This window comes from Sceloporus occidentalis, unplaced genomic scaffold (genome assembly GCF_023333645.1).
Source record: "Sceloporus occidentalis isolate IW3139 unplaced genomic scaffold, rSceOcc1.0.p SCAF_6, whole genome shotgun sequence".
NCBI lineage: Eukaryota > Metazoa > Chordata > Lepidosauria > Squamata > Phrynosomatidae > Sceloporus > Sceloporus occidentalis.
In genome coordinates this window covers 14,821,253-14,844,347 of record NW_028316986.1, presented here as the reverse complement: position 1 = coordinate 14,844,347, position 23,095 = coordinate 14,821,253, and the positions used below count along the sequence as shown (strand labels likewise).

At 40.4% G+C, this 23,095-nt stretch overlaps 1 protein-coding gene across 2 annotated transcripts in view; it reads right to left on the bottom strand.

The window, feature by feature from the left end:
- The window catches only part of PSME4 (proteasome activator subunit 4), a 132,742-nt gene that overhangs the window by 92,244 nt on the left and 17,403 nt on the right, over positions 1 to 23,095 (bottom strand). For both annotated transcript variants that reach the window (XM_089528916.1, XM_089528917.1), the window contains exon 3: positions 19,076 to 19,192. In XM_089528916.1, coding sequence (XP_089385042.1) covers positions 19,076 to 19,192 — 117 coding nt within the window. The remainder of the gene's footprint in view (positions 1 to 19,075; positions 19,193 to 23,095) is intronic.

Below are 23,095 nucleotides of genomic sequence, written 5' to 3'. Positions count from 1 at the left end.
GAAAGGTAAGGTAAATTACACCATCCTATTTCAAGCAAAGCATATTAAGACAACTACATACTTGTACAAAATCTAAGATGATACCGGTGCAATTAGACACCATCTGTGTACATGCAGCAGTTAATCTTCCTTTACAATACAGACCTAATTACAAGGATTAAAACTGATTCACCGAATTCTTGACTTCGCTCTTTACTTCTCCTTGAATAGCAGATGGGCCAAATATAGGAATAACTACCAATACACCCACCTCTTTGTGTCTTGCACTGGACAGCCAAGCTACTATCACATTAGCAGGTTTTGAAATAGCATAGAGTCACACATTAGCCAAAAAAGCTGAGATATGAGGTATGTTGACAAATTTGTATCTTACCTGGAAACTTACTTGTCAATGTGTTTCCTATTAATATAAATGTTTTGAGTTAATATATACTTGCAGTGTTCCTAGCAGAACTAGAAACTGTGTTTACAAAGGTCATCACTGGAACCCAAGGACTGTAGCAGCTACTAGCTCGTGAGAAAATATTCCTTTTATGGTCAAGGTACTCATACACTGGCAACAGTTCAACTCCAAACTACTCAGGAAGATTACAGATTATCTGAAGTCACTTCAGTCTCTTTTCCAGCCCAGTTTTGATAACGAAAGCTCTTAGCAGTTTGACAAACAGAACTCTTCTACACTGGCTATCTTGGCTGGTGGGGCCCTATGCTTTGTTGTTCTGCTCCTACCTGGTGGTTTGACACAAGAATTAGGAGGAAAATTCTGTTCTCTTTCTCATGGCAATTTTGCTAAAGAGTTTCACTGGGACCTATTTTGTTCCTTATGCTTTTAAACGTCCTACAGAAAACCAAGAGGAAAATGGTCTGGCGATTTGAGGTATAGTTTAGAGCCAGCATAGTGTATTTGTTTGAGCATTGGACTATGATTCTGGAGACCAGGGGTCAAATCCTCGCTCAGTTATGGAAGCCCACTGAGTGATCTTAGGCAACTCATACTTTCTCAGCCTCAGAGAAAGGCAAAGGCATACCCCTTTTGAAGAAAACCCACAAAAGATTTTCCTTAGTGTCTCCATAAGTAAGAAATGACTTGAAGGCACACAATAACCATCATCAGGAAAATAATGGTACAAGCTGCGCTGGTAACCTCATGCCTTGACTTCTGTAATGTACTCTACATGTGGCTACCCTTGTGCCTAGTTCGGAAACTTCAATTAGTTCAAAATATGGCAGCCAGATTAGTCACCAGGAGATCTAGAGGTGACCATACAACACCAATTTTAAAATCTCTTCACTGGCTGCCTATAAGTTTCCGGGCACAGTATAAGGTGTTGGTGATGATCTTTAAAGCATTTCATGGCTTAGGTCTAGCCTACATGCGGGATTGCCTTCTTTCATATAATCTACTTATGTCCTCTAGGGGAAATTTACTACAGCCAACAGGCTGGCTGCAATTACCCAGAGGCCCTTTTCATCTGCCACTCCCAAATTATGGAATGGCCTGCCAGAGGAGATCTGACATATTGGCTGCCAATCAGCTTCTGGGCACAATACAAGGTGTTGGTAATTACCTTTAAAGCCCTACATGGCTTGGGCCCGAGTTACTTGCGGGAACGCCTCTCCCTACATAATCTGCCTCACACACTCAGAACATCTGGGAAGACTTTGTTGGAATATTATAACACTAGATTAACCACAACTTCCCATAGAGCATTTACTGCCACAGTCCCTAAATTGTGGAATGATCTACCGGAAGAGATCCATCTTATCACCTTAGAGGCCTTAGAGGCCTATTCCAGAGGGCCCATCCACCTGATTCCGTATAAGAGACCGTGATTAATACTCCACTTGACTATGACAGTATGACTGAAAAAATTTCTGATGATTGGATTTTAAGGAACTAATAGGACTGAGTAATTCAGTATTAGTATTTTATAGATTGTCTTTTAGGAATTGTATTATGCTGTTTTAATGATGTAATCCTGCTTCAATCCTTGGGAGAGGAGGGAAATTATTATTATTATTATTATTATTATTATTATTACATTACCAATCTTAATGGCTTTAAAAAGGCTGCCAAGACAGATCTTTTCTGACAGACCTTCCCTGAGGAACTGACTCAGCCCATTGATATGCACTGTCCTAATGACTACCCCATGATATCCTGTTCTTGTTGTGATTGTTTTAGGTATCTTAACTGTATTTTATTATAGTCATTGTTATGTTGTAACTACTATGTTGATTTGTTTTAAGAAGGGAGGAGACAGTGGGATTTATTTTATTGAATTATATGGTTTTTATTGATGTAAGCCGCCTCAATTTTGTTGAAGAGGTGGGACAGAAATAATCATAATCATAATCACAATCAATCTGCAAGTGACACCAGTTCTATTTTTCCTTTTCCTCTAAGTTCTGATACAGCAGAAGACATCTTGAACATGTGCCTGAAGTTCCCAACACTGTGAATGGCAGTTAATAAGCCCAAGTTTGAACTAGATGAAATCTAAATACTACAAACAGGACAAAGTACTAAAAGCTCATACTCTAATGCATGGCATCACATTCTCCCTTAAGGGTTAAGTTTCTAAGCTGAAGAAAGCATTTAAGTCTATCCAAATGTCCTCTGTAATGCAGAGCATCTTTCATCAGTTTTTATTGGTGTGCCATGTACATGAATCTCTTGGATAAAGAAGATCTTGCCACAGTGATCCACACTCTCAAAATATCAGGGTTTGACCACTGTGATAAGCTAGCCATGAGCCCACTTTTGAAATATAGGTTTATCTTTTGAAGAGTGTTTGGAAACTGCAAGTGATTTAAAAAAAAATAGCTATAATATCATAGACCAGATCACCTACAAGGATCACAGCAAATCAACACTGAAAAAATATAAACATTTATTGTATAGTTCTGCTCAATTGTAAGAGCCCCCCACCGCTTCATTGCAATGGCTTGGGAATAACGTATTTTAAGACACTATCTCCTCCCATATTAATCTGTTTATTCATTCAGGCAATCAATAGAGACCCTGATCCACGTACTCTTTCCTTCAAAAGTGGGGTTCATGCTGAGAAGAGAGTTTTACCCATGTGGCTTTAAGCCAATGAAATGGCATCCCCTGATACCTTTACTGCTTTAAATGTTTCAGAACTTTTCTTTATGACTATTTATTAGTTCCTGCTTCTTTGTTATCTTAACTGCACTATGCTATGCAAAAATGTGAAAGGATGAACGACACATGGGAAGATAAAACTTACAAAGATGAACCCCAGATTTTAGAAAATTAAAGTGGAAGCTGTTCTCAAAGCAATTGGAAAGAACAAATCACTAGGAACAGAAGACACATTAACAGTACTGCTACAATCCACAAAGATAGAATCAAGTTTAGTTTGAACCAAAATCTGCCAACTGAGATGAAAAACAAAGCAGTGGCCAACAGACAGGAAGCAATCAATATATCTATCCATTAAAAAAGGAGACACAAAAGATTGCAGCAGTGACAAAACCATCACACTAATTTCCCATGTAAGCAAAGTCATGCTCAAAATTCTACAGTAAAGACTCCTACCATATATGATGCTCCAGAGGTACAAGCTGGATTCAGGAAAGTACGGGGCACTAGGGATCATACTGCAAACATATGTTGGATAATGGTGCACATCAGGGAATTTCAGAAGAAAATCTGCATGTGCTTTTTCGCCTATAGCAAAACCCTTGGCTTCATAGATCATGAAAAGCTATGGCTTGCACTAAGAGGAATGGGAGTGTTACAACACCTGATTGTCCTGATGTGTAACCAGTAATCAGGACAAGATGCTGCCATCAAAACAGAATACAGAGAAACAGAATGGTTCCAAATCAGCAAAGGGGTCAGGCAAGGCTGCATACTAACACTCTATCTATTCAACCTGTATGCAGAAAACATTGTACGCAGAGCAGGCTTAGAATCAGAAGGAGGAGTGAAGATAGGAGGAAGGAACATTTAAAACCTAAGATAAGTAAATGACACAATCTGCTAGCAGAAACAAACGAAGACCTGGAGCATTTACTTAAGAAGGTCAAGGAGGAAAGTGCCAAGGTTAGATTGATGCTGAACATCAAAAACAAAACAAACAAACGGTCCCACGCTGCCCTCCCTACCTCCCCGCACGGCCCACCACCTTCTCCTCTGCCTCCTCCACCCCGCCCCCAGGCTGTGCGGCACATGGAGGAGGGGGAGGAGAAGAAGGAAGAGGAGGGGGAGGAGAAGAAGGAAGAGGAGGAAGAGGAGAAGGAAGAGGAGGAGGGGGGAGGAGAAGAAGGAAGAGGAGGAAGAGGAGAAGGAAAAGGAGGGGGAGGAGAAGAAGGAGGAGGAGGAGGAAGAGGAGGGGGGAGCAGAAGGAGGAGGAAGAGGAGGACGGGGAGCAGAAGGAGGAGGTGGTGAGTGGCCAGAGGCCTCAAGGTTTTTTTAAATTTTATTTTGTGTGCTTTAAGTGCTAACAAGTCTCCCTTGCTTTGACAATGATAGTGTGATGATGATGATGATATGAGTCAGCTTGAGAGGCATGCAGGCACTGTTTCTTAAGCCAAGAGAGTGTCACCTTCCAAAGTGTGTTTTGGGTGCTTTTAATGCTAACAAGTCTCCCTTGTTTTGACACTGATAGTGTGATGATGATGATTATGATGATGATGATATGAGTCAGCTTGAGAGGCATGCACGCACTGTTTCTGAAGCCAAGAGAGTGTGACTTTCCAAAGTCCCTTGACCAAGTACACACTTCTGAGAAGTACACTTGGTGCAAGAACTGTGAAACCACCTTGACATGTTTAAGATGCATAGCCATGTGAACCCATGTTCAGTGTGAAACCCAAACAGTTTGGTTATGCAATAAGCCTTTGAAATATGCAAGAGGCCATCTTAAGTAAAGCCATGTTCAGTGCCCAAATGTGCTGTTTGGAATGGGGGGAGGGGGGGTTGGCCAGAAAGGGAAGTACATTTCTGCCATCTGTCTAGGAATAATGCCCAAATGTCCTCCATTTTGATCATGCCTAAGAAACATTCATTTATATTAACATTTTTTAAAAATCATCAATTTTTTTCGCATGTCCTCCATTTTTAAAAAATGTGTCCTACATTTGAAAATGTTGTCCTGTATTATTTAATTATTTATTTTTTTGGCTGCCCCCCCCCCCTTGTCTGGAGGACACCAACCCAGCCCCCGGCTCAAAAAGGTTGCCCTACCCCTGGTTTAGATATTGATCAGAACGGAGACCACAGTCAAGAAATAAGAAGAAGACTAGGACGGGGAAGGGCAGCTATAAAACAACTGGAAAAGATCATAAAAACATAACTCTGAACACTAAAGTGAGGATAGTCCAAGTCAATGCATTCCTGATCATCATGTACAGATGTAAGAGCTTGGCAGTGAAAAAAATCCAATAGAAAGAAAATAAACTCATTTGAGATGTGGTGCTGGAGAAAAATACTGAGAATACCATGGAAGACCAAGAAGACAAACAAATGGGCTCTAGCAAAGATCAGACCAGAACTCTTTCTGGAAGCCAAGATGATTAAATCGAGTCTGTTGCACTCTGGCCACATCATGAAGAAAAATGAATAAAAGACAATGATGCTAGGAAAGGTGGAAGGCAGTAGAAAGAGAGGAAGACTACATGGCAGGGAAGACATAGGCCTGGGCCTCCAGGACCTGGGCAGAGAGGCTGAGAACAGGGGAACTTGGAGATGCCTCATCTACAGGATTGCCATGAGTCAAAGTTGACTTGAGGCAGGGACGTAGCCAAGGGGGGGGGGGTTCTTGTGGTCTGGACCCCCCCCTCCGTTAGAAAAATGAATGATGTGTGCTGCTGCGCCGCCGCACCCAAGCCTCAATATAATGGTGGCACTTAGTCTGGACCCCCCCTCCTAAAATCCTGGCTACGTCCCTGCTTGAGGGCGTTAACAACAACAACAACAACAACAATAGTGCTTAGCACTTGCTCCTGAATTTTTTATTTTATTTTTTGTATCAGTAATATAATAGATTTATGTTTTATTCGTTTAATGCAAGCTGCCTTTTTTTAACACTCTCAAATCACTCTCTAAGGTATATAAGCAGAAACAAAGCCATGCTTTAAATCCAACTGCTAATCCCAACTAGAGTAAACACAATGAATCAATGGGATTTACATAAATGTTGGCTTACAATTCAGCAATTGATCCAATGAGTCTACTTTAATTAGAACCAGCAACTAGATTTATGCCTTGTTGCTTCTGTCCAATGATAATTAAAACACACAATTTCTTTCAAAAACTACATGACATCTATGAACTACTTTATTTACATTTAAAATAGGACAAATAAAGCAACTTTCCCTACATACTACCATAGTTATCATGATCATAAAAGGTAAACTCATAACATAAATTGTAAATGTATTACCATAAATGATGAAATTCACATCTGTATCAGTGAAATCCCTATAAACAACTGACAGAATATGTATCTGCTCAGAACATCAAACCATTTTCAGTTCAGCTTGCCTCAGAAAAGAAGAAATGGCTATTTCAACCATGTTTTTAAAAAAATTATAAAAGTGATGGCTCACAGACTAAAACAAGATTCCAGGACTTAAGCAGTTTAAGAGACGAAGAGCCCCAACAACAAGACTGAACTCATTAATACAGCGTTCAAAAAATTTGGTTGGCCTTGCTGACCAATCAAAAATTTCTTACCACAGGGACCCATCTTCTGTCAGGAGCTGGTCTTATCTGGGATATTATGATGTATCTTGGAAATGCAGCAGGTCATAAGCTTCGACTTGAGTGTGGGGGCAGAAATTAAGTCCCCATGTATCAAAAGCTCAAAACTGGGGTGGGGGTGGGTGGGAAGAAGTTAGCTCTCCCTTCATGCTTGATACAGGTATAATTCAGCTAACAAAGTAGATGTGCTCCTAGGCATTACTTTTTTAATAGAATATTTGGTGCCTAAGGTATAAGGATAGGTTCCTACACCACAAAAAGGAAGGGTTCAACAAATTTCAACACATTTCACTCAAAACTAACAACATACTTTTGTCAAAGGAAACAACTAGGTATAAAAAAAGCCTTGCTTATATAAATAAAAACATTTTGAAGCTTCTGCCTTCTAGAGACCATTTGAATACTTCTTCGAAAATTCTTCCATGGATTACTATTTTTCTTTCACCAGCCTCCAGTTCTCATTACAGTTGTCCCTCCATATTCGCTAGGGTTAGGGGAACAAGACCCCCGTGAATATGGAAAAACCGCAAATAACAAAAACACCATGTTTTACCTGAGAGGACACCCCTCTAGGAATCTCTAGGTCCTCCAGTGCAACTCTGTGGTCAATGTCCAACATACATTGACCATAGAATGGCACTGGAGCAGCTACAAATGGTCTTTCAGTGCAACTTTTAGTTAAAGTTGACCACAGAGTTGCACTGGAGGACCTAGACAGTCCTAGAGAGAACATATTAATGAAATCAGTGAATAATCAAATCCGCGAATATCAAAGCCGCAAATATGGAGGGATGACTGTATTTCCATTTTGGTGGCCAAACCTAAAGCCAAACCGGTATGCAGCCTCACTGATCAATTCACGTGGTAGTGTCTCCCACTGTTTGCCTTCCCACGCAAGCTCACTCCTGAGGCACCAATTTGGGACAGACTGGTTGACTGGAGCGAGTTAGGAGAAGGTGGCAGTGGAGAAGCAGCAGCAAAAAGAGGGTTTCACATTTGGGACCCTCCTTAAGCTTTGTGAACTTTGCTGGGACTTGCCAGGCAGGTTGGAGCTGCTCTGCTGCTCCTGCTTTCTTTCATCGGACAGGCTGAGAGAAAAAGATATCAGAAGAAATAATGCTTGTGTTTGGGGGGAGACAACTTGAAGCTGTGTGGGGAAGGCATGTCCATCCTGGTGAAGAAGGGTTGAGAGCCTTCCTTGCCAGAGAAAAACATCTCCCTTTGCACCTGGTCACCTTGGGAGCAGCGACCAAGCAGCCAGTCAAGCTGTGACCAAGAAGCCTCTCACCCACGTTGGTATTGTGGCAAAAGCCAGCATGGGTGAGAGGCTTCTCAATCACTGCTCAGCCAATCTGCTCAGTTGCTGCTCCCAAGGTGACTGGGTGCAAAGGAAGCCTATGCCAGACTTTGCTGCAAGGTAAGAGGTTTCTCAGTGGCTGCTCAGCCAGCTGTTCTGTCGCTGCTCCCAGGGTGATTGAGTCCAAAGAAAGCAGTGACTGAGCAGTCACTTGAGCAGCCATCAAGAAGCCTCTCATCCATGCTGGCTGTCTGGTCACTGCTCCCTTTGCATCCAGTCACCTTGGCAGCAGCAACTAAGCAGCAGCAACCTTTTGCTGTAAGGCTGGCATAGGCAAGAGGGAGGATCAGGCTTGGGCTGTTCCTGCTGCTGCATTCACACGTAGGAAGCTGAAGAGGAGAAGGCTGAGGTAGATGCTGCTCATCGGATAGCTGCTGCACAAACAGTAGACCTAATATCAAGAAATAGGCATTGGTGGACACTAGGTTTGTTGCCCAAGAGGAGAAGGGGCAGTAGCCTGAAAAGGTTTTGGGAGCATTGAGCTAGACCAGCCTTTCTCAAATAGTGGGGCAGGCCCCCCAGGGGGGGCGCGAGGCTCTGTTATGCAGAGGTGTACTTATAACAATTTTATAGACAAATGATACTATTTACAGTCGCGTGGGGGGCGCGAAATGTTTTCTTCTTCCTAGGGGGGGCATGACAGAAAATAATTGAGAAGCACTGAGCTAGACAGAGGACATGAAGGAAATTAAGTCCAGGAAAGCATAAAAATACTTGCAAAAGGAAGCTTCTTATGGTCAGAGGCTTTGTTAATTGAGATATGCCTGTATACTTTCATAGCTCAAGGCACCTGTCCGCTGTAGAGGCAAGCCCATTCCAGCCCCAGGAAACCCAGATAAATAGAATCAGAGGTGCATCTGCTTGCTCTGAAAGGCAAAGGAAACTTTAGGTTTCTCTCACTGAGTAGAGCCTAGTTTCCCCACTTTACTGGTAAGGAAGAAAAGAGAAATTACTCACTTTTGATTGGGGCAAGAACTGAAGCAAGGTAGGTGGAGAACAAGAAAAAGAGGAAGCAAAGAACAGAGGCAAGGCAACTGCAGAAGGTGGCAATTTAGAAGCTTCACTATAATGAAGATCAGGAGAAGCTGTATCTTATTAGAAGAGTTTGCAGGCAGGCATATTGAAGCTTTTGGCATAGCATCAACAGCAGCTTGGTCATTATACAGTACATATTAGTCATTGTAAATACAGGGTAAAAACTGAGAAAAAGCTATCCTGTGTTGATTAGCCAGTCAAGAGGACTGCTAAGTAATAGGAGAAAATGGGCAATAGCCTGAAAAACAAGAACGTGAGAAAGTGAAGAATGAAGATTTGTAAAGTTGAAGAAAGAAAGAACAAGGGGTGATACAGAATTTGGCCAAAGCTACACATAAGATCTGGAAAGAATAGTGGGTGTTTAAAAGAACTACTTAAACAATGCAAACTCAGAAAGATGTGGAGTATAAAAGTTCAAGAAAGCATAGGATTGCTATACTCTTATGTGATATTTAGAGTGCTCACAAATTAATACTGTGCATGTCTACACTTTATTTTTATTTTTTAAAAGTAATATAGATATATAAAGATCAGGGGTAAGGAAGCTTTGCCTTACAGACTGTCAAACCACAACTTCCCCACCCAATATGGCCAATGGAAAGTAACTGAGGGAGCTGTAAGCCAAAACATCTGCAGGGTCAAAGGTTCCCCACAATTGATACAGCTAATGTGTTATTTGAAAATAATGTAATTATGACATTTAGAGACTGAGCATGTGGCAGTACCTATCTATTAAGTGTGTGACAGTGCTTTCGCATCGCCTTTTGACTTATGGCAACTCTTTGAATTTCAAAAGATTTTTTTAAGCGAGGAATATTTGTGGTTTGTCAGTTGTTTGCCTGAAATAAAGCCTACAGAACATGATATTCATTGGCAGTCTCTCATCCAAATACTAACCAGAGCTGACGCTGCTTAGTTTCAAAGATTTGGTGCCCTTAGGATATTTAGGCTGCCCTATCTATTAAGAGTAGTTGTCAATGTATGAGAGAGAAAAAACAGCTCTTCACGAATGTGGATGGGGAAGTCACTTCATCTTTGTGTTACATACCCAGGAACCACAAGACAATATGTACTATGTGTGAGGAGCCCTCCCTTCTACAGCAATAATCAAATTTTTGTGTGTATTTTTTAAAAGTATATGGTTTTGAACCAATGACTAAAGCATATAGTTTTGATAGTTAGATAAGTGTAAGTGTAAGTGTGTATTGCCATTACAGTTTACCATTTTAGAAATATTTAATGATGCTGTTATTTTATTATCTTTGCTGCTTTTGATTGTAGATTGTATGCCACAGGCAGGTTTTAACTGTATTCTTGTTTTGATGATTATGTAAAGCGCTGTGAAAAATGTACAGTGCTATATAGATTAATAATAATAATAATAATAATAATAATAAATAAAGCATATGCATGTGCACACACTTTGTGCACACTTTAGAGCTGCATACAATTTTTTGTAGTTTTCAACTGTATGCATGTTGTCCATAGCATTTTTTTTTTCACAGACTGTACTAAAAAGGCTTTGGGTTGTAAGGAGTTTTGATGCCAAATTGTGTCTCATTCGATGTTTTGGTTCAGAAGGTTGAAACTGGGTAGATCTGGCTTTAAATTTATTTATTTATTTATTAGGAGAAACAGATTTCTCAACCATCCCTAGTTTACAAGGTTGCTTCAATTCCTCAACCCAGCAAAATCCCATCCACTTATCTTCATAGCTGATCCGCTGGGCTGACTTCCAAGAATTTTTTTTCATACTGGGATGGGAGTAGTAATAGAGAAACAGTAATCTCACAGGAAACTGCTTTGAGATGTGGAAGGTTATCAATTCCAACACTCATCAATGATCCCTGAGTTCTGAAATGTAATGGGGAATGTGTGGGGAGGAGGGCAGTTCATGCAAATCAGTGGATGTAAGCATCTGCACACACATAGCCTCTAGTCAAAACCAGAAAGACATGCATTGCTGGTCTTGTCAGGTGAAGAAATTCTGCTAGCTGTACGTAGTTTCAGTTATCCTCACTGTTGTGATTCAGCAACTCTAACAGGTAGCAGAGATCAAGAAGCCAAAGGTGACCGTAGTCATGAATTGACTTAAAGTGACCAGAAATCTGTTCAAAAACCTCAAACAAAGACTTACTGCCCAACAAACAGGTTCTTCAAGACGTAAGTTAAACTCATGGTCTCCCCTTTTGGTACAGTGAGACAAAGAGAATAATTCCGAAAATTTATTTCTTAATAATTCAAATAAGGTAATTCAGATTAGATCAGAATCTACAATACAGGGATAACGACAATGGCAAGGTTTTCAGGTTACTGGCGTACAACTCAAATGCTCAGCAATAGGTACAGCATCATTTTTAAAGCACTGTAATGTTTTAAAACATCTGCTAAAAAAGGCAGCAGTGATGAGGAAGCAAGATCATACAACTTTCATACCAAGGTGGCCTTTTTTTTTACCAGAACAATATAGCAATCGATCATACTATAGATGTTCCCTACGCTGCATTTTGACTCAGCCCTAAAATAAAGACAGTGAATTGCTTTGAACATTTGAAAGGTACTAAACAAGAAAATAACAGTACGTCTGATAAGAACACATTTTAATCAGTGTAACAAAGCCTTAGAAACTCAAAGTGTCTAAACTGTAATTTGATTATTGCTGTAGAAGGAAGGGCTCCTTACACATAGTTATTAGGAAGCTACTTGTATGGAAGGAATTTTGACACTGGCCTTTTCCAAGAGAAGAAGTGAATGTCCATTCTATAGAAAAGAGAATACTGTAATAAAAATATTTGCTCCAGCTAGGTAACCATGTGGGACAGGGAAGAGAGAGGCATTGAGGAAGAAGTGGTCCCACCATCACTATTGGCAGGAGTGCTGCAACTAGGATGAAAGCAGCAGAAGAGGTAGATACTGCAGTATCCAATGTAAGACCAGTAAGCAGCATGAAATGATTCACATTTCCAAGTCACATATTATCTGTCCTTCAACAAAATTTTAGAAGCCCACATTTACTTTCAGACCAAAGAATAAATAAAAATGCATCCCATTAAGCCCACACTCTTATTATTGTTGCTCCAAGTACCAATGCCCCAACAGCGTGTAAGAAGCAATTTAAACAACTAATTGGCACAACGTAAGATCTCACATCACCCACTCTTTTATATCTCATTCAATGGCAACCATATGGCTATGTACATAGTGATCTAAGAAGGAAAGAGACCTTCCACAACAGTTGCTTGTGCCTTCTCTGTCACCATAAGAATGAAGGAAAGAAATCCTGCATCCTCTTACCCTTGAATAATTATAACAGTAGAGATAACCTGAGGCTTGTGAATATCAAATTCTAGAAGTGTTGCCCATATTAGTCTACTGAAGCACAGACCATGAAGATGAATGCAAATATTAAAGATCACCACATTTATCATGGGATAAGCTTTCATTTGAAAGAAACAACCTCAGCTACTCCACATAAAGGTTTGAGAACAGTGTGTGAATCACATCTAATTGATTCACATTATTCTCATAAAAACAGTTGTCCTGATTTCACAAAGAATTCCAACCATCTAACCAAGAACTGGGTTGTGCTCAAATTGAGATTTTCAAGCTAAAGCAAAATAATAATAATAATAATAATAATAATAAACACCTTGAAGAGAAGTTCATTCATGACAGTAATAATTCAAGTAATCTATAATGAGCACCAAGTATCTCCTGAATTGGGGTGAAAACAGATAACAAAACAGCAAATGAGATTTAGTTTAATTAAATGTAAATCCTAGCTTCCCATATCTTTTTTGACAGTCTAAAATGGATGCAAGAAAAATTATGGGATTCTGGTAGACTGCTGCATTTGGTTTACTGAGTTACAAGGATTTGTTGTTGTTGTGTGCCTTCAAGTTGTTTCCAACTTAAGGTGTCCCTAAGGCCTATCATATGGTTTTCTTGGCAAGATTTCAGCAGATACGATTCACCATTGCCTTCTTCTGAGGCAGAGAGAAGAGTGTGATTTGTCCAAAGTCACCCAGTGGGTTTCCATGGTCAATTGGTGATTCAAACCCTGTCTCCAGCATTGTAGTCCAGTGCTCAGACCACTAAACCCACGCTGGTTCTTGTTACAAGGAATGGGTGTAAAAAATTTAGAAATAAAATATGGAGTTAGAGTATTTTCAGTAAGTTAAAATATTACAGTTTCGGGGGGAGGGGGGTAGATGACCTAAGTCAGGGGTCAGCAACCTATGGCCCGCGGGCCGGATCCGGCCCAGCAAGGCCTTGGGACCGGCCCCAGCCCAGTCCTGCCGCTGATTGCCGCAGATTGCCGTCCCCTCCTCCTCTTCCTCCTCCTCCATTATTATCCTTAACCCTCCTGCCTGATGAGGGAGCAACAAGAAGAGGTGCCTGCGTCCGTGTCTCTCTCTTTGCAGCCGGAGAGGAGGGCCCACAGTTCCTTCTTCCAGGCACAGCCTCCCTTCCGCTCTCTCTCCACACAGAGAAAGGAGGAGGCACCCATCTCTCTCCCAGATCCAGCTGAGGCCTGCGTTGCGACTAGCCCTGAAGCCTGGGCCTGGCCCGGCTGCTGCCTAGTCCTGCATGTCTTTGCTGCCTTCCACCCCGCATCCCCCGCCGCCGCCTCCTCCTCCTCCTCCCCGAAGGACGCCCCTAGAAGGAGGCGTTGTGATGGCAGTGTGTGTGGGGGGGGTTGTGAGGTTCCGTTGTGTAGGGGTGTGTGGGTACGGAGGAGAGAATGGTGGGGGGATTAGACGCTTGTAGGGTTTTTGGGTGTTGGTGGTGGTTGTTGTTGTGGTGTGGGGATGTGGCATTTGTGTGTGTGCCTAAAAGAGACAACTGGGCTGTGGGAAGGTGGGGGATTAGGGATATAGTGTGAGGATGTGGCATGTGTGTGGGTGGGTGCCTAAAAAAGTCAACTGGGCTGTGGGAAGGTGGGGGATTAGGGATATAGTGTGGGGATGTGGCATGTGTGTGGGTGGGTGCCTAAAAGAGACAATAAATATTATTTATTTATTATTTAATTAATTTTTTAAAACATTATTTTTTTTAATTTTTAATTTTTAACTGTCATCTCGGCCTCAGAGGGAGCCATCAGGCAGACCCAGCAACATCAGGGTCTGCCTGGAGGAAGAGGCCCCTCCCTCCTCAACTGTCACCTTGGCCTCAGAGGGAGCGATCGGGCAGATCCAGCAACATCAGGGTCTGCCTGGAGGAAGAGGCCCCTCCCTGCTCAACTGTCATCTCGGCCTCAGAGGGAGCCATCAGGCAGACCCAGCAACATCAGGGACTGCCTGGAGGAAGAGGCCCCTCCCTCCTCAACTGTCACCTTGGCCTCAGAGGGAGCGATCGGGCAGACCCAGCAACATCAGGGACTGCCTGAAGGACGAGACTTCTCCCTCCTTTAACTGTCACATTGTATTTTATATTGTATTGCAATTTTTTACTGTACACCGCTATGATCATTGTGGAATAGCGGTCTATAAATAAAATGTATTATTATTATTATTATTATTATTATTATTTAATTATTATTTTTTGCTTCGGGCCCCCCAGTTGTCTGAGGGACAGCAACCCGGCCCCCGGCTCAAAAAGGTTGCCTAACCTTGACCTAAATTATAGTGGAGAAGAGGTCAGAATGTTGGATTAGGAAACCAGATACAACTTTCCATTGAACCAGTCACTATCTTTCAATCTAATCAAATGTACAAACTGTAAAACAGGGGAAGATGTACATATACTATCCTGGATCTTTGACAGAACAGGAGCATGTAAATGCAAACAAGTCAGTCACTCTAACTTAGAGTGGGTGGCCATGATTCAAGATAGAAAAAGGAATTAAGGACTTAATTTATCTATGAAATTTCTGCCACAGGACTTGACAATGGCCATCAATTGAGACATCTTTAAAAGATATGTATTTGTAAAGAAACAACTAGTTACATGTGTGTTTATGTGCCTTCAAGTCGACTCTCACTTTATGGAGACCCCATTAATTTCACAGCATTTTCTTAGGCAAGACATACTGAGAGGAAGTTTTGCCAGTTCCTTCCTCTCAAATATAGCCTACAACACCTCATATTAATTGACAGACTCTCATCCAGGGCTGATCTTGCTTAGCTTCCAAAATCAAATGGAATCTGCTGCTTTTAGGGTATAATAGACAAGTTTGTTGTTGTTGTGTGTTCATGTTTCTGATGTACAGGTTTTCTTGGCAAGATTTGTTCAGAGTGGCATTGCCTTTGCCCTCCTCTGAGACTGAGAGAATGTGACTTGCCCAAAGTCACCCAGTGGGTTTCCATGGCTGAGCAGGGATCTGAATCCTGGTCTATAAAAATGTAGTCCAGCACTCAAATCACTACACTATTCTAGCTTTCATAACAAACACTGAAGCCATGATAAGTAGAATCTCAGAGGAAGTATGGCTCTGAATGCCAGTTAGGATAAAGTATAAAGTGAGGCTTTGTTGTTGTTATGTGCCTTCAACTCCAATTTATAGCGATTCTATCATAGCATTTTTTGGAAAGATTTATTCAGGAGGGTTTGCCTATAAGGTGTAGTGCAACTTGCCCAAGCTTACAAAGTGGATTTTTGAGGTTGAACTGGGATTCAAGGCCTGATATCTCTAAGTACTAGTCCAGCACACAAACCATAATCCCATGATGGGAGTTCTCCTTCACATCCCATTAGAGTTCCCTGAAAGTATCTGAAATGCTTTGCTAGAAACAAACTTCATTTCAACCAATTCAGCTTTTCTAGTTATGCTCTTAAAATTTAGTTTATTTAGAAATATTTACCAAAACTAATCAGTCGCCTTTGGAAATCAGTGATTACATGTATGTCAAACAAATTTATAAAGTTCTCGTTCAGTTAATGAGTTCTAGCAAACCCTCTGGTTGATTTTTTTAAATGATCCAGTTAACTAAAATCTCACTTTTCAAAAATGGTATACCTCTAAAAAATGTGGAATACTTTTGGGGTACTAATGCAAGCAGCTTTTTTTCATACTAAAGAAACTTCTCTATAAATTGTTAGGTTTTTTTTTTATTCTAGAGGCTAGAATACTAAACCCCAGTAAACATAAGGAGACAAATTTCAGTACACAGAATTGCATTGGTAAACCTCAAACCAAATTTAATTTTAAAACTGAAGCAAATTTTCCTTATCTATTTCATCAACCCCTCTGGAAAGTTAAATTCATGCACTTCTAAAGCTCTGTGCAAATTATGCCTAATCATTAAAGCATTACTTTTTAAACAACACATCTATTGGTTAAAAGAAATTAGCACACAGCCATAGTCTTCAGCCACATCACACCAATATATTTCTTCACAATTAGGTTTAAGTGCAGTGCGACATTCCCATAAACTGTGGTGTAATGTTAACATTGGGGTTTTTTGAACCTTATATGCAGAAAAGTTACACATAAGTGACAAGTGTTACAGCTGAACAGACCATGCAAGAAGGTAACATATTGGCCAGAACTAAATCAAAGCAAAAAAAAAAAAAATGTTCTTACCACCTATGTAAAACATTAAGCACAAATGTTTTAGGTGAAGATAAGCCTGGTCGACATGAACTGAACACAAAGAAGAAAAGTTTTAAAACAGAACAATGAAAAAATAATTGTAAAATTGTAAACAAAACTACTCTAAAAATAGAAATGTCAAATTATTCTATTTTCTTTTTAATTTATCCTCTTCAACATACCAAAGTAGATCACAGTAAAATAGATGAACAATGTTTCCATAACACCATGAGAGAAAAGGTCGCACTGCACCACTCCAAGGTCTAAATCTAAACTGCCTCAAAATGTAAATGCTGCTTTGGTATTTAGTGTTCCTCAGGTCTCATTTTCAATTTGTTCACTTCAACTACATTTTTAACTATCTTTCATTTCCAATAAAGTTTTGTACACTTTTTTAAAAAAACACAACTTCTCAGGCCCATGTACACATACACATACATGCTCAATGAAGGGGAAAAAGAAGTTTGAAGAATGTGTAAAACTGTATAAATATCTAAAAGTTCCACTGTGCCCACAAAAGATTATGAGGGTATCTAAACTAGCTTTCCAGAGTGAAATCTAGAAGACTAAAGACTAAATTTAGAAAAAGGAGGTGTAACTTGGAAAGAAGCAAATGTTCCCTGAGTCTGCAAAACTTATGCAGGATCGATAACAGCAGGAGCTCTAGGGAGCCACGATACGTCAAAGCTGGCTTAATGGCACATAAAAACAACAAACAAGCAAATGTTTGGTTGTATGAGATCTGATATTCAGTCACTGGTAACTCCACTGAACAGGCTGCAAGGAGCAAGGTATAAGTGTTATTTATATGAAATAATGCCTTCTGACTCCAAGCAAATATCCTGGTGGTCCATGACAACTGTAGATGGGGTTATAGACAAAAGGGCATGGACAGACCCCACCGATATGATTGCTCAGAGCCCACACTCACCACCTGAAAATGCCCACCATCACACAGCTGAGATCCTGTTGGCCAGTATAAATCTACTGGCATAAGTAGCATTGGTGCAGCTGCAACAAGATTAAAAAGGGGGCCTACAGTTTTCCAAAGCAGCCTTTTGTTGCAAGCCCACCATCACCCCATAAAAGCAGGCACTGAGAAGCCAGGCTGCTCAGGAGCTGGCAGCTTTCTGTGAAAATATTTTTAAAAGTATACTACACCAATTGTGTAAGGAGGAATAGCGACCAACAGGGTTCCACACTTAAGGTTCAAAAGGCTTTTCACAGAACCAATAGAACCTTGGAAGTGAGAAAGAGTAATTTTTCAGAGGGGGAATGCAGATTTAAGAAAGGAGAGCCACATAATAAAGGTACCAATGGACCTAAATGTTACCGATACCAGTGAACCCTGTGCTGTAAATGTCTTTAAAGAGCATCCACTGGTACCAGGGGAAGCAGAACAATCCCTTCTCTCTGACTGCAGAGAGGACATTTTTAGGGAGGCTAGACTCAGATTGGTTATATTATTAGACCCACAAGCCAGAGGTTTCCCTACACCTGACTTAGCCCAATACTTTCTATGCAACTGTAGTTGGGGTTATAGACAAAAGGGCATGGACAGACCCCACCAATATGACCCCACCAATAATAACAGCAGCTGACTTGAGATTGTTCATGTAGCCCATGAGGCTTATCACTGGAGTTACAACTAAGCTATGACTCCTCTCTAACACTGTACCAGTACAGCTGGATGCAACTGTAATCTTGTGGAGGTGTTCAGCCTGCTCATCTGAGAGTCTTACATGGGAAGGAGATGGAGAATATACAGAAGTCTGTTGTACTAGCATTATTTGCCTCAGACAGGAAAAGTCACTATCATTATTTGACTCAAGCAGGCCAAAAGGAGTCTAAAGGAGAGTTCTACTCATACTTGCTTCAACATGAAAAGTAGCCCCCTCAGGATTAACATTTAAAATAAAACTTTAATGGTTGTATAGTATTGTATTTTAACTGTTAGTTTTATATGTATTCTTTTTAATTGTATTTCGTATTTTAATATGTTGGGCCCTGCCTCGAGCCATGAGGAAACAGGAAATAAATAAAATTTATTATTACTATTATTGAAAGAGAAACAAAATAGTTTTTATGTGCAGTTCAAATTACAAAATGGAACAAGTTATTTGACAGCATTTCAGAAATGGCAAATTAGAACTGGCCAATATTAGATAAAGTAATCCTAACTAATTACGCCATCTAATTCAAATTTTTGACCTTTGAGCATTATGTCCCCTCACAAATGGTCCTATTAATAAATTCTGCCTTACCTTTTGTTTTACTTTCCTTCAGGACCAAAGAAACACCACCATCAATATTTTATAGATCAAAAAAATTAACATTGTACTTCTTATGAAAATAATAATAATAATAATAATAATAATAATAATAATTTATATCCCGCCTCGAAAAGACTTACTTTGGAAACCAATTTAATCCAAGATGTTCTGTCTTAGAGTATAATATCCGTTCCAGCATTTCATAAAGGGGCCTCCACGGTAATTCTAGATCTTCTCTTGAAAGAAGTTCTTTTTTCCTAGGTTAAAAAAATAGTTTAAGATTAATTATTACTCATACTTGGATGTACCACCATCCCAAAATGACACAATAGAAAAACTGAGTTCATCTTCTGCTTTGTCATCACTCCTATAACAGAAAGTACTGATAATAATTAACAGACCAAGAAAACCTCTCTGAGGTATTTTTCTACACAAGATTTAAGCAACATTTTACAACTGTGGACAGATATCTCTACCTCACAATGGCAACCACAGTTAGAACTAACCTTTAATCCTTTTTACTCAAGATTTGAAACTAGGGTTGCCATAATTCTCTACTATAAACCAGGACAAAATGTAGGACAAAATTTAGACCAAAATTTAGGACAATTGTAGGATAAAATTTAGCTCAAAATGTAGGAGATTTAAGAAAAATGGAGGATCTTAAATGTCCTACATTTTGGCCTAATTTTATCCTACAATTGTCCTAAATTTTGGTCTAAATTTTGTCCTACATTTTGTCCCGGTTTATAATAGAGAATTATGAAACCAAACTTAAAGAATGTTAGCAAATTTTGGTTTATGAGGTTATATGCAAAGAAATCTTGTAGCACCTTTGTGACTGAGTGAAAGAAGTTGTAGAATTAGCTTTTGTAGACTTAAGGATGAAAGAGATAGTCAAAATGGAGCAGTTTTTGCCATCTTTGAAGGCATGGCGCTTACACGACACACACCTCCAATGCAGCAGGAAGCCGAGCCAAAGGCATGCTCTGGTAGGACCAGAGCAAAAAGGAGCCGGGATAATCAAACTCCTGGCGTTGCCAGTCAGACCCTAGGTGCATGGCTTGCTTTGAGGGCAGGTTGCCCAGTCAGCAGGGTTCCAACCCGCTTCTGACTGGAGCAGACATGGGCTGCCCTTAGTCTACTTCCTCAGATGCATGGAGTGAACGGCTGCCCAGGAAGGACCTTCATAATCAGACTGAATGAACAGATACAGAAATGCAAAACTTTAGGATGTGGTAATGAGGTGACAAGTTCAGTTTCTGAGGAACAAAGGTAGGATGAAAGCTGTTGCCTAAGGCCAGGGTGGATGGATGATCATATGAATGGCAGAGCGAGTTTTGGAATGTGGTGTTTGCAGGCTGGGAACCAGAAAGGAGATGTGATAAACTGGCCCAGAACATCCACATGAGACTGGGGTGTTAAACATGTTATAATATGTGTAGTGGGTTAGGAAGTGAACATCTCTGTTCAACCCACTGTAGGTGAGTTGGAGTATGTTGATATCTTCCAAATTCTGCTGTTTCTCTTTCCAATCTTCCTTTGTAGTTTTTTAGTTCAAGGGCAGCAGTCCTGAGGTCAGAGATGGAGTGCCCAGGAAGACTGAACTGTACTGCAACTGCTTTTTGTGTACTCCCATTCCTATTATCTGATTTATTTTCCATTTACTCTCTAGCACAGAGACTGGTCTGTTTGCACAACATAAAATACTGAAGGGCATTGTGGACAGAGGATGTCATATATTACATTAGAGGATGAGCAAGTGCAAGTGCCTCTAATATTGTGGATTATGTGATTAGGTCCTGTGATGACATTTCACGAGTAGATGTGTGGGCAGAGTTGGCATCTGGGTTTGAGCCAAGATCTTTTACCATCTCCCCATCCGTGTTGTGTGTCCTCCGGTCAGTAAGTGTTTGACGTTGGGAGGCTGTCTATGAAGTAGGCAAGCAAAGACCTCCAACCAAGAGTCTTGAAGAGGGCAGTGTTACTGTCCAAAATTGGTTGTAGTTTAGTGATTTTAAGTCTGAGTGGTCTCAACTAGGAGCAGTACGTGACCACTAGTGGGGTTTTGTAATTTCCTATCTTGAGTCTGTTCTGTAATAGATTGGTCCTGGGCACAAGCCCTGCCTTGTAGATTTGTTTTTTTACTTCATATGATGAATACTGTAGCTTGAGGGATACCTGTTGTTATTTCATGAATTTGGTATCTCTGTCTTGTGGGTTTGAGCAGATGCGATTGTATCAGAGGGCTTGGTTGCAAACTATGGATTTGGTAGTGTGTTCACTACATCTCTGAAGGTTATATGGTTATTCCCAACCACTGCTTATGATCATGCAGGCAGAATGCTTAACTTGTTGTTCTGCTAATCCTGACTCACAGCAACCCTGTGGATGATGATTATTTTTTTATTGGTTGGTTTTTAATGTGTAGTTTTTAATCTTATACTGTTTAATCTTGTTTTAAGGGGAGGGTACTATGTATATATGGTTGTTTTTTAACTTGTTGTACGCCGCTTTAATTGCTTGGCAAAAAGCGGGATAGAAATAAACATTTTATTTTTATTTACCTGCAATCCTCCCTATGCTCCACTACTCTGCTTAGGTCCTGCAGCTTCTGGCCTGTCACTTCCCTGATTGAGTCTATCCATCTGCCATGTGGTCTTCCTCGTTTTCTATTACCTTCCCTAGCATTATCATCTTTTTTACCTTCCCTAGCATTTTGCCTTCTTATGATGTGGCCAAAGTACAACAGCCTCAGTTTTGTCACCTCGGTTTCCAGGAAGAGTTCAGGCTTGATCTGTTCAAGGTCCCATTTGTTTGTCTTCCTGGCCCACCTCAGCACTCTTCTCCAGCACCACATCTCAAATGAGGTGGGTTTTTTTCTGTTGGCTCTCTTCACTGTCCAGCTCTCACATCCATATAAAGTGACAGGGAATATAATGGCTTGGACTATTTTAACTTTAGTGCTCAGTTGCATATATTTACACTTTAGAATCTTTTGTAGTTCTTTTATGGCTGCCCTTCCAATTCCTAGTCCTCTTCTCAGATTGCTGATGTTACATCCTCCTATCTTCACTCCTCCTTTTTGGAGTCTGTGCTGCATAATTTTGAGCATAATTTTGCTTGTGTAGAAATTAATGCTATGATCCTGTAGTTGCTACTGTCTTCTGTGTCTTTGTGGATAGGACGTATATTGATAGTTTCCATTCTGTTGACCACTTTGTTTTCAATATTTGTTAGCATATTTTAGGTATCACCAGGGTTGATTCTGTCTCTGTGAATTGTAGCAATTCAACAGGAATATCATCTGTTCTGATGATTTAATCTTCTCAGTTTCTCAGACTGCAGCTTCCACCTTGCTTTCTATAATTTGGGGCTCATCTTCATATGATCCTTCATTCCATATGTCATTCATTTTTCATCTCTTTTATATAAGAATGCTTAACTACAACTGGCAAAATATGAGGGAAGCAAACTGTTGGCACATTTGTGCGACCCTCAGTGCACTACGCTGAAGCTTTGCACCTGGACAAATACCAAAGAAGCCACAAAGAGCATGGTGCAGGCTGGATAACTCCTTCTCCTACTCACAGAAGCAGCAAACAAGACAGCACATTGAGGTTTCACAAGGAGGCTTTTACTTCTTGTTTCAATATTTACAGATCACATTCTCACTGACAAGAGTCTCTTGTCATATACACAACACCATCCACCCACACTATACATTGGGGCTCCTCCTTAATATACATTTGTCATCCTTTGGGATTCAGTCCAGCCTCTTCCCAGTGTGTAACTTCTATTCATGTCCCCCATGTGGCATGACTCTGCATATTCTCCCACATGATAACTTCGCATCCTGCCATGAGTGCATTATATCCTGTGACTCAGTAAGGTCCAAATGCTGCCTCATCATGACTTCTTTGTGACCTTTGGTAACCCTGTCAACTTTGTCCCACATTTGTACATTTTCCTAGGATCCAATATCCTGACACAGACAACATTCTAGAAGGGAGAAAATGCACAATCTTGTGACTCAATTCCATTTTATTAATCTTGGCAACAACAGAGGAACATAGGCAGTCAGCAATGAGTACATCTTTTAACCTAGCAAGCCTGAAAGTAAACTATTTTCCCTTGCAAATTACTCTTTCATGTGACAT